This window comes from Lithobates pipiens, unplaced genomic scaffold (assembly GCF_037356315.1).
Source record: "Lithobates pipiens isolate NorthernLeopardFrog02 unplaced genomic scaffold, aLitPip1_a1.2 Scaffold_18, whole genome shotgun sequence".
Classification (NCBI taxonomy): Eukaryota; Metazoa; Chordata; class Amphibia; order Anura; family Ranidae; genus Lithobates; species Lithobates pipiens.
This window is the reverse complement of record NW_027507758.1, coordinates 410,334,532-410,347,424: the sequence shown is the minus strand read 5'-3', so window position 1 is coordinate 410,347,424 and position 12,893 is coordinate 410,334,532. Positions and strand designations below refer to the sequence as shown.

Here is a 12,893-nt window from a genome sequence, read left to right as displayed (position 1 = left end):
AGTACGTTAATATGCCTGTAAGTGCCCTTCTGCTGACGTATATCGGCGTGAGGCGGTCGGCAAGCGGTTAATTTTTTGCATTCGATGTGGTACATCACAATACTGGAGGTACAGCTGTATGATCCTGTGACATTGAAGATCCCTTTTCTGTGTGCGACACTTTTTGATAGATTGATTTTGCTGCACAGTTTGCAGCATTTTTGTTGCAGGGTTGCAACTTCATAATCAAAATAAAATTTCCTCCTGATTAGTTTAAGTCTGAGGTTGGGTGGTTGCCTCAAAGCCAATTTTGGGGATTGTTGGAATATTTCTTTCAAAGTTTCATCCTCTGTTATGATGAGTTGCACTTTTTTGGTTATCTTTCTTATCCCTTCTAATGCTGGATTGTATGTGGTTACTAGAGATACATGGTTATTTGTTTTTTTTCTCTTTGTATTGGGGTAGATTTTCTCCCTGGGATTTCAGGGTTGTGTTTATGCTTGTATTTCTGGTTTTGTGTTTGTAACCCTTTCTTATGGAAATAATCTGCTAGAATTCTGAGATGTTTATTTCTGGGTCTGAGCATAATCAGTAGTATCTGATGGCCTGACCATGTGTGGCAACCCGTTTGGTGTGCTGGGGTTGGAAGCTGGAATTGCGGTGATAGTTGCATCTGTCAATGGGTTTCCTATATTTTGAGGCATGCAGCTTGTCCATATGATGAAAATATCACCACTATAGCAATAGTATCTATATGGCTTTTGTTGTATGCTGTTCAACAATTTGTCCTGCAGATCAGTCATAAGTAAGTTTGCATATTGTGGTGCCATTTTACTTCCCATAGCAGTACCATACACGGGAAATAGATGTCATTATTTAAAGTGAATTTGTGTGTAAAAATACATTCAATGAGCTGTGTAACATCCTCAGCTCTGTATTTGTGGCTTGCTGAGGATAAAAATCTGTGACATGCAGCCAACCCATCTTTGGGATGGATGTTACTGTACAGAGAATCTACATCCATAGTGACTAAAAGTGTATATGGTAGTAATTGTTATATAGTTGATCTTGTTCAGAAAAGCAATTTGCAGAAAACTGACATTATTTATGACCAATGGTTTTAACACTTTTTCTACAAGCCTGAGATTTGTTCAGTAAGTGTGTTCATACCTGTTATGGTCATGCCGCGTACACACGATTGGAATTTTGGTTGGAAAAAGCTATGATGGTTTTTCCGACAGGGTTCTGCTCAAGTTGTCTTGCATACACATGGTCCCACTAAATTCCGACCGCCAAGAACGCGGTGACGTACAACACATACGACTGGACTATAAAACATAAGTTTAATAGCCAGCGCGCCACCCTTTGGGCTCATTCTGCTTATCTTGTGTTTATCCCATGTTAGTAGAACTTTGGTGAGAGATGATTTGCACTTTTCAGATTCATGCTTATTCTGATCGTTTTACTGCTATTCAGTTTGTGCTTGTGGGTTTGTATCTGTTTTTCAGTGTGTATAGTCAGTTCGTACCTGGTTTAAAGTGCATTCTTGTCCGCTCATTTCTGAAATTTAGCTCACTCTTCACAAGCCTTGCTGTTCTTCAGTTAGTTTGTTCTGACCAGCCGACCGCTTTGAAGCCATATTACGGGTGCGTACTCATCATAGAATTTGTGCTATACGGGGGCTTGGTGTTGGAGTTCTTAGTTTGACCCAAGCCTGGTCCATGAACAGGGTGGGGAGGAGTTCATGGACCAAGAATTGGTTACTCCAGCGTGACCAATTCTCTCACATGCCTTTGCTGTGGGAGATCCAGGAGAATAACCCTGATGATTTCAGGAATTTTCTCCAGATGATGGACCCTGTTTTTCACCATTTGTTGGCTTTGCTTACCCCTTATATTACAAAGCAGGACACCTGAATGCAGCAAGCCATCACTCCCGAGCAGAGGCTAGTCGCCACATTGCGGTACTTGGTGATGGGGAGAAGACTACAGGACCTCAGGTTCTCTACAGGCATCTCCCTCCAGGCTCTGGGGATCATTATTCCAGAGACCTGTTCTGCCATCATTAAGGTCCTGCAGAAGGACTATATTAGGCTAATTTTTCACCTTAAAACATCACATTATATGTATTTAATGTTTGCTAATGTATTGTATTTCTTTCATGATTCCATAATTACCCTAATTGTAATATGATGTGAATGTCCTCTTTTTCCTCATGCATGCTGTAATCTTTTAATGCTCCTTTTTTGTCCTTCATGCATATTTGCCTTAACTAACCTCCCCAGCATGCTATCCTGGGCCTATATACACCTAGCCTAGTCACTTAACAATGTATTTTGTCAGCTCCATTGTAGTGCTTTTCTCTAAACACCCCCCAAAATGTGTCCAAATGTTATTGTTGTCCTTAAATTCAGGCAGAGTACCAGAGGCTTTTTGTTGGCTCCCAAACTCATTTAGAACCTTGCCCCTAAATTTTTTGCAATGGGCCATCAGAGGGGGTGAGGAATCTAATAAGTGGACCTTATACTTTTGTCTTTAAATACTCCTTAAAATAAATGTTATACTGATGTTGGCCAAGAATGTTTGTGTCTAATCTGCTTGCAATGTTTATGTGCAAAATTACTACTTTTTTTGGGGGTTTGACTCCACAGTTTCCTTCAACGCCATAGGAATGGCAGACTGTGGCCTCCTACTTTGCTCATCGTTTGGACTTTCCCAACTGCGGAGGGGCAATCAATGGGAAACACATCCACATCGTCATACCACTCCATTCAGGGTCATACTATTTAAACTATAAGGGGTTTCATAGTATTGTGTTGATGGTGGTGGTGTCGGCGACATGTGAGTTTCTCTATGTGGACGTGGGGAAGAATGGCCAGATGTTGGATGGTGGAGTCTTTGCCCAGACCGAGTTCTACCGACGTCTCCAGGGCGGTGGCTTGGGATTGCCATCTGCAGAAGAGAATGTCGGAGGACTCCCATTTGTTTTTATTGCTCATGACGAATTTGATCTGGGTGATCACATGATGAGGCCATTCCCACAGAGGACCCTCACCCCAGAGAAGAGGGTTTTTAATTACTGGCTAACCAGAGCCAGAAGAATCATGGAGAATACCTTTGGGATAATAGTCAGCCATTTCCGCTTATTTCTAACAGCAATTAACATGGCAGAGTACAAACTTAACCACATTGTTTTATCCTGCTGCATACTGCACAACTTTTAAAGTGAAATGCACCTGGTTTTGTTGCCACAGTTGGGCCTGAGGCCAGACTTCATTAGAATCCAATGCCGGCCCTGGAAGCTGGCCGTCCTGGCTTGCCCCCCAAAGCACCTGTGAAGTGCGTGATAAATATGTGGAATATTTAAATGATGCACACAAATTGTGAGTCAAAATGGGGATTTCCTTTCTGATCCCTTACCTAATGTTAACATGTGCTATCTCCTATCATGGGGGATCGATGGAAGTGTTTTGGGGGTGCAACCACTTCCTCTCACCTATTAGAGTTGGGAGGAAGGGGTTGCAACCACAAAAAACATACATTGAAATCCCCTGATGGCAGATAGCACATGTTGACACATTGTGTGCATCTTCCAAATTTGTCTTTTAAACTGTATTAAAACTTTAGATACATTTAAAAATAAAAGTGTAATCTTTTTTGGATTTAGAGTCTCCCTTGTACATTAATCATGTTCTTCAGTCTTTGTTCAATCTCCTTGTTTTTTAACCTAACCTTATGGAAGTCCTCGATCATTTAAGCTCTTGTCAAATCTGAAAATCAACTATTCCAAGTCTTTTGCACTGAATATCTCACATCCCAAAGGAACTAGCCAAGCAGTGTCAGACTAGCTTTCCTTTTCAATGGAAACCAGATGTCATCACCTATTTGTGTATACAACTTCCAGTAGACCTCTCAGAACTCTATAGCAGAAACTTTTCATGCTCCCGCTATCTCCTGGTTTGGACATGCGTCCATCATACAGATGACGGTAATTCCGGACTATACCAATTTGCTTACCTCCTTCCTGTTTTGCATTATACAAATTAATGTGTAGAGCTTTCCTATGGTGCAACAAAACTGCGCAGCTAAGTTAGTCAATCCACCTTGCCCGAGTGGTTGATTGGAGGGTTCATGCCCAATGTAAAAGCTGGGTGAACCTGGAACATCTGGCTTTGAAGGCTGAATTGCAGGAAACTCCTTGGCTCCCTAAGGACCGTACTTTGGCAAAAGCTCTACGTTCACCCCCTGATAGGAAACTACCCTTGATGCCTTTGATAGAGCATGAGCAATGCATTCATTGTCTGCTAAAGTTTGCCCGATCACTCCTGTACGCAACAATCCAGACTTTCCTCTAGGCCTATCTGGGACCTTTCTAGCCGCAGAGTGGCAGTATACAGAGATGCTGGTTAAACATTTTTTCTGTAGAGGTAGATTCATAAGGCTTAATGAACTTGCTGAATTATCTAACACAGATTCCTTTCCCTTCTAGTCATATATTCAACTCCAACATTACATGGACTGTCCATCTCAGAGTGGTCTTCACCAAGTCACCCACAGTGTTTGAGTCACTCTGCTCCCGATCTTCCCCCAAACTCATGTGATTTCCATGCTTTATAATGCAATGTTTGAGAATCCATCTGGTTTCTTTCACATTGATAACACATTCTGGGAAAACGCATTGGGGGCTGAGTTAGATGAGGCTAGCTGGGAGTGCATTCATTTATAAAGGATCCTTGAATGTCTCGACTCAGGAAAATGGTTCTAAACTGAAGACACGGTGGTATAGAACTCCAGATCTGATTCATAAATTTCTGCATAACTCCAAGATATCTAAAAAACGCTACTACAAATTGGTTACTATGCATATGATCAATGCTGCTAGGTAATGAGTGCCAGTACATTGAAGATCCACAAACCCTCCATCAATGAAGGATTGACTTTAGTGTATTGATCGTATAGCTGAGATGGAGGAGCCGATTCATATCACTCTTGATAAAGTGTCTGAGTACTCTGATACATGGATGCCCTGGATAACCTTTCGAGGTTCACATTCATACCAAGAACTACAACAGGCTGCCAATTGATATCAGATTACACCAACGAGATTGACAATCGTAGGCTTACTTAAATGTCGTTTTTGAGGTTGCATCCCTCAGTACACTTGGCAAAGATGGATGGAGAGGGTAATTGGTGGAGCATCCACCCCCCCCCCCCCATTCTTTCCACTCTATTTTCTGCTTCCCCTCTCTCCTCCTTCTCCCCCCATTTTTTTTTCTTTCTTTCTTCCCCCTTACCCTCCTCCCCTGTGGCTCGGCCCTGGTGAGTGAGAATAGCAGAGTTGAGAAGGACCCAAAATGGTTACTTATTTTATCCTGATATCAGAAGTCAATCATGCCTGTCTCAGTTATTACTCTCAGTAACATGGGTCAAATTCTTGTTAGAATTTGTATTTGTTTGCCATATTCATACTGGGGGGGGGGGGTCTTCAAGGTATGACACCCTACGCGTATCCAATGGTAAATGCTGTTAATGTATTTCCTTATCTGGGTACTCTCCATTTACTTGACTGTACAACGTATGGGGCATTTTTCTTTTGTATGTGTTGTATTTCTTTCAAAAACATTTAATAATATGTTTATACAAAGAAAAAAAAAGAAAAAGAGAACCAGCTGGTTTTACAAACTATGGGGATTTGTTTCAAAAGATATAAAAGTGTGAAATTGAACTTTCTATTTCTAAGAAACATATTTATGTAACTCTGACAGAAATATAGTCATTTTATGGACTATATACTATATATATGGACTATATACTATATATCATAGAGAGCTACAGTTGTAGTAAACCTGGATCTGATTTGACATAGATGATATGAGGTAAAGTGCAATACACCCGTGTGCACTTCAAATATCCAGCTATGTAGGCTTCTACACCTGACTGGATATTTAGAAGAACACATGTGTTTTCATTTTATTTCAGTTGTACTTTGGTAAATCGGGCAAAATAAATTAAAGTATCTGGTACATGTTTTTCTTTTTTCATTAGGTACCCACTATACGACCAACCCATAGGTAGTTTTTTTTTTTCCTAGTGCTGGTTCTGAATTTTAAATTGTTTAAATCTTAAAATTGAAGGCTAATTGTACAGTTGGATTATTATTTTTTTTTCTGTGAGATCTGACCTTATTTGTTCTTTTTGTGTATTTCCTACTAAAAGTCCAAACACGGTATGGCATATGAATTCTGTTCTCAAAAGTACTTCTAGTAGCTATTATGATAAATTGCATACATTGAAATCTTTACAATACACTTTTAAATTTTTTCTTACTTTTTCAGAAAATCTGCTGTCAGTATTTGTTTAATGTCCATGTCTATATCCAGCTTTGTGATATGTGTGGTTTACTTTACGGCTTTTAAATAAAATTAACGTTGCACATTCACCAATAATATGAACAGTATGATGATAGTTGGAGAAGGGCTTCCTTTTCTTCATGCTTAGCCAGTAAGACTCTGTTAATATATATATTTTTATGTATAACAGTAAATACAGTAAGTGTTATTTTAAATAATTTCTAATTGGACCATATTCAGCAACATGCATAAATCACTTTCCCTGTTACTTTTATTTTTTATTGTTTGTCTCTCGTTTAGGGTGAACTCATTGATGTGCAATATGGGACAATAGAAGATTTACAAAGTGTGACCAAAGCAAAACATATTTCAAGGAATTCTATTGCTTTATTAAAGCTGGGAGTATTACCACTATTATACAAGGTTTGTAGTTATATGTACCTCACAAATGGACCTTTATGAAAAGGACCGCACTGCATTGACAAGGCAGTGTGCATTTAACATGTATTTGAAAATGTGTGCAACTAAAACCTTAGGGTTTTAAGTTAAAATTTTAAGCATAGCAATGTTGCTTTTGCTGGCTAGTTGGTAAGTGTGACAAAAATTATTTCAATAGTGTTTGTACCGTGGACCCTACCACATGGACCTTACTTTAAAAAGATGATTATAAATTGATTAGATTGTTCAACTTGATATAGAAATTGTATCAGATTCATTAGGATCCTTCAACAAGTATTACAAGAATGAAAGCCAATTCAATCATATTCATTAAATAATAATAAATCTCGCATAGACCTGAAATTAGCAACACCTGAATCCTTTCATCTAGGTCATAGTATAGCCTAACAATTCAGCTAATATTAAAGATATACATAATGCATCAATATTCCTTGTTAGTTCATACTGATATCAGCAAAAGAAAACAAAATATTTAACACAACAAAAATATTTATGGAAATCAATTTCTGGAGCATTCTGTACAACAACAATGTAGCGAGCACCTCCAGGTTCTGTATAACACTGTACAGAAACACCTCCAGGTTGCCATATTGCTTTGAATTTTACAGGAAATTACAGTGCCTGCAGATTAAAAGTTTAAGGTATTTTTTAATAACATTAAATCACAACATGGCTTGTGTAGCAATTGTACAGTATATGAAATATTATTTGTTTTTATATGCTATATTTTTCCTATATTTTATTAAACTAATATGTAGCATGTAAGCCTCTATGTGTGTACATATTTAGAAGATTATAGGCATACCATCATCCGAAATTGGATAAAAGGGATGAGTAACTAGGGGTAATCCCTGCAAAACCACCAGTAGGAAGAACAATGGACCATCTCGGTACCCAATTATTAAACAAAATTATAAAAAATATATACATTTTATTTGTACAAAATTGTTTAAAAAGACATAGATGCATGATATATGGTAAAACAGCAATTCATGATAACCTTATACAAGCAGTTGATTGCTGAGGGAATCTGATTCACAATGTACAGTACATCCTCTACAAGTATCATCTACAACAAAGCAAACATTTCATTATGCCAAAATATCAATAAATGGTAGTGAAGTGAATTAAATCACTAATTGCTTACCCAAGAAAGACCAAAGCCCAGATGATAATCAAGGTATGTACACCACAGGATCTCCCTCATGGCAGACACGGGGGACAAAACTTCTAAGTAGGGATGAACCGAACACCCCCCGGTTTGGTTCGCAGCAGAACATGCAAACAAGCAAAAAATTTGTTCGAACACATGAGCACAGTTAAAGTCAATGGGATACGAACGTGAAAAATGAAAAGTGCTAATTTTAAAGGCTTAAATGCAAGTTATTGCTATAAAAAAAAAGTGTTTGGGGACCTGGGTCCTGCCCCAGGGGACATGTATCAATGCAAAAAGAAGTTTTAAAAACTGGTGTTTTTTCAGGAGCAGTGATTTTAATAATGCTTGAAGTGAAACAATAAAAATGAAATATTCCTTTAAATATTGTTCCTGGGGGTTGTCCTTAGTATGCTTATAAAGTAGCAATCTTTTCGCATGTTTAGAACAATACCACAGCAAAATGACATTTCTATAGGAAAAATGTCATTCAAAACGACATGTGGTTGTAATGTATTGTCGGGTCCTGGCAATAGAGATGAAAATCATTGAAAAAAACTGCATGCCCCCCCCTCGCCCATTACCAGGCCCTTTGGGTCTGGTAGGGATATTAAGGGAAACCCCACATCCAAATAAAAAAATGGTGTGGGGTCCCCTAGGCCCCTGACACTAAATACTCTGAACAGCAGTATATATTCTATATGACCTGCCCAATATACTCTGCAGAAAATTGGGCCTTAGGTGTTGATGGTACCAGAACACTGTAAGCCCTCACAGTTACTCTTGTTGAGAGCAGAAATGGGCCCTGCTGTGAAATACTATATGAAAATTGTAATTACATGCCCCTGTTAAACAGGGACAGAAAAATTTTGTATTTGGTGGTGGTGGTGGTACAAGTACACTGTAAGCCTGCACAGTTAATCTTGTTGGGTGCAGGAACGGGCCTTGCTGGGAAATATTATATCAAGAATTGTAATTACATGCCTATGTTAAACAGGGGAAGAAAAATGTGGCCTTTTTGGTGGTGGTGCCACAACACTGTAACCCTCACAGTTACTCTTGTTGGGTGCAAGAATGGGCCCTGCTGTGAAATATATCAAGATTTGGAATTAGATGCCCCTGTTAAACAGGGGCAGAAAAATTGGGTCTTGGGTGGTGGTGGTGGTGGTGGTGCCACAACATTGTAATGCCTCACAGATACTCTTGATGGGTGCAGGAACGGACCCTGCATTGGAAATTTTAATTACATGCCCCTGTTAAAAAAAAAATGGGTCTTTGGTGGTACAAGAACACTGTAAGCCTTCACAGTTAATCTTGTTAGGCGCAGGAACTGGCCTTGCATTGAAATATTATATAAAAAATTGTAATTACATGCCCCTGTTAAACGGGGGCAGAAAAAGTGGGCCTTGAGTGGTGGTGCCCTAAACCAAAAAATATTGTTGGAAGCTAGCATCATCAAGATTGAGGAGGAGTATGATAGTCACTCAGCATAGGCAGTCTTCAAGGGATACCACATCCATAGGAAATTCAAGCAGTTACATCAACATCAGGTGCTTGATAGCTGCTGATCCAAGACGGATTCATTTTTATGAATGTGAGCTTATTAATGGAGTCTGTGGACAGGCTCACTCTATGATCCATTACAAACCCTCCAGCAGCACTGAATGTGAGTTCAGAAAGAATGCTGGATGCAAGACAGTAGCTCAATTGCATATTGAGCAAGTTCTGGCCAGTGGTCCATCCTCAAGACCCAGTAACCCAGTGGATGCTGTGTTGGAAAGGTCTCCAAGTCTGCTCTTGCCCCTAGATATTCCTGCACCATGTAATGCAGACGCTGGCGATGGTTTCTTGAACCAATCAAACCTTGGTGCTGAGGACTGAAAAATAGTTTAAAGGCATCAGTTAGGGGCGTGGCTTGGCACAGGAGCAGGATGGCGTCTTAAACAGAGAGCTCCACATCCAGAGACCCAAATCATTGCTCAATTAGTGGGAGAAACTCAGCCTGTCCGCTTTGAAATGTCTGGGAGAAGCTGTTCGGCTCCCAGTTCCATTAGGACTCTTCCACCCAGTTCAGTAAACATATCCCGGCGATGTTCCACACACAACATGCAGACTCACAGGCTGTGACCCAGGCCTCGGATTGTAATGAGGTGGCCTACGCTGACACCGTGGACTCTAATCTGTACCCACTGAACAAACATGCAGGTATGTCCACTGCACACTGCTCTCCTCTCCTCTGCCTGTCAGATCTATTTATATATAAAAGGTACCTTGTCAGTGGTAATATCTGACCTGAAAATGGACATTCGAGCTGTTGCTTCCCACCTGAAACATGGGGAGTCGGCAGCCATGACACACAACGCTGCCATCCACCAAGTCCAGAGGGTCAAAATGCACATACACAGCATCTTATGGATATGCATAGGCATATGGAAGATTTGGACAACAGGGGTTGCAGACACAATCTGTGCATTAGAGGGACCCCAGAATCAGTGGAAAAAGTGAAAACTGTAGTGCATTTTTACACCCTGTTAGGCAGACCACCTGATGCCCCAGTGGAGATGGAAAGATGCCTAGGGGAAGAGACACTGACCCTCCCAGAGACGTAGTATGCTGTCTTGTCAGCTTCACTCAGAAAGAGGAAATGCCATGACTCGCAACCATGCACACCTGGAACATAAAGGGGTGTGCATTCAGTTATTTCAGGACCTCTCCAACACCACTCTTCAGCACAGAAGAGACCTGCGCCCACTCCTTCATGTCCTGTGGGTGGAAGTTCCCTTTCTGCCTGCAAGCTACGAATGGCCAGTGGTCCATCCTCAAGACCCACAGTCACAAAGAAGCAGACAAAGACAATGCAGAACCTCTGCACTCTCCCCGCCAAGATTTCATGGGGACATGGAAACAGACGAAAGCCCACGATTGTCTCCATCCTCATTGAGACACAGGACCAAACATTAACTCTGCAGTTGACTCTACAGATACTGCTGCGGTGAGCTGAACCTTATAGTTAATACCCTGTAACCCCATTTGCTATCTGCTGGTGCCCACTGGCTGTTGCTATGGATTACATGGGCCTCCCTGTGCTCTGGCTTACAGCTGTTACTGTTTTGAAAATGCTGGGTAATGGCAGTTGCAGGCACTGCTACTTCTGCCCTGATCGGTAGCCTCTGTTGCATTGGCATTGGGAAGTCAGACACTCGACCCCCGCTCAAGAGCACACTCTAGTCGTAATGGAAGCCACAGCAACCAGATCATACATCGGGTACTCACTCCACAGGGCCTTGTCACGACAAGAGGCAGGGAGGCTCCTTTTTGCAAACAGTCCTATAACCCTGGGACCCTAGGCCCAACTCCCCTGCATCGCTGAAGGAACTCGTTTCACATGGGGCCCTGAGTACACCTTGGGGGGATGCTTGCTCCCCTCACCTTGCCATATTATAAAGGACTGGCAAACTACAGAAAGAAGGTACCCATGCACGCTGAAGAGGCTTGCTCTATCCCCTATCTAGCCCATACCTTTTGCGAGGTTCTGATCACCCATGCGGGTCAGCAACTATATCAGGAGCCCGGGGAGACACTATAACAAAAGTGACAGAGGCTCTAGGAATAACCACCTTTACAATGCTCTACTTTCATTGGGCCCTGGGGACCTCTTGGGACAACTCAAGCCTTCAAAGGAAATACAGGGCTGAAACTGTGGTACGTTCCTAATCTTTCACAAGTCCAGGGGGGAAGGGTTGTGGCTCACAGATAGCCATTGATGTTATTGTTGTAATTTTCCTGTTGGATATTGTGCCTCATGAGCTTCCGGTGATACTGGCACCAGGTTGTTTTGGGGCTTGGTCGCAGGGAGATTGGGACACTGGAAACTTCCATCAGCTGTTATTTAACCATTAAGTAACGGTGGGCATCATTGGAGGGTGGTGGAATTGGGGCCACCATCTATCCCTCTCTGGTGTTTATAACCACGGGGGGAGGGGATGGAAGCCCTGTAATGGGGTTATGTCAATTGATCTCACTGGCAGTTATAATAGTTTACTCATAAGTCTGTTTATAGAATGATTAAATTGATTCTACCGCTTCACAGGGTCTACTGGCTGACTGCTCCAGGAAAGGCTGGGGCACTGGGGTCTAGGTGGCCTAGATGCAAGCCCGAAACGTCTGTGTCTGGGCGCTGGGACCACCGCGGGCCAGTCTGATGCATGCAGCAGTGGGCACATCCTCTGCCAATGGTCAGGCGCTGAGTCATTATGTTACAACATGTGAAACTCCAATTGGCCTCTCTCACACTCCATGATACCTGGCATACTCTGAACCCACGAGGGAAAGACTACATTCTTTTCATCCCCAGATAATCGCTACTCAAGGCTAGATTACCTCTTCATACCACAGACAGACTTGTCCTACCTTCATAACGCAACAATAGAGAACATGGTGCGCTCCGGCCACCACACAATTCTCTCAGAGGGTAACGACTACTAAGATTTGGAGAATGGATGCCTCCCTTCTTACTGATCCTGTTGACCTAGCCATCATCACTCAGACCATTGGCGAATACTTTTGACACAATGACACACCAGATGTATCTCCCATGACTCAGTGGGAGGCACACAAGTGTGTTGTATGTGGCCACTTGTTGGCCATCGCGGCCAGGAAAAAAAGGGAACACCAAACTCTGATCCGAACTCTTTCTGATAAAATCTCCACATTAGCAGCACAACACAAAGGCTCAATAGCTATTAAGAATATAAGATTGCTGCCGTTGCCAATGACATCTTGCTCTTCCTTTCATCCCCATTGATATACATACCCACCCTATTACAGGTCCTAGAACACTTCCAATGTATCTCAAACCTAAAAATGAATCCTTTGCATTAAATATTTCCATACCTCCCAAGCTAGTACACCTATGTCAGAGGAACTTCCCCTTCCGTTGGAAGACTGAGGCCA

General features: G+C 41.6%; 1 protein-coding gene across 5 annotated transcripts in view; it reads left to right on the top strand.

Moving 5' to 3' along the window:
• NAALADL2 (N-acetylated alpha-linked acidic dipeptidase like 2) overlaps positions 1-12,893 on the top strand; it is a 1,383,985-nt gene that overhangs the window by 569,175 nt on the left and 801,917 nt on the right. For all 5 annotated transcript variants that reach the window (XM_077487950.1, XM_077487951.1, XM_077487952.1 and 2 more), the window contains one exon: positions 6,629-6,751. In XM_077487950.1, the coding sequence (XP_077344076.1) occupies positions 6,629-6,751 (123 nt within the window). The remainder of the gene's footprint in view (positions 1-6,628; positions 6,752-12,893) is intronic.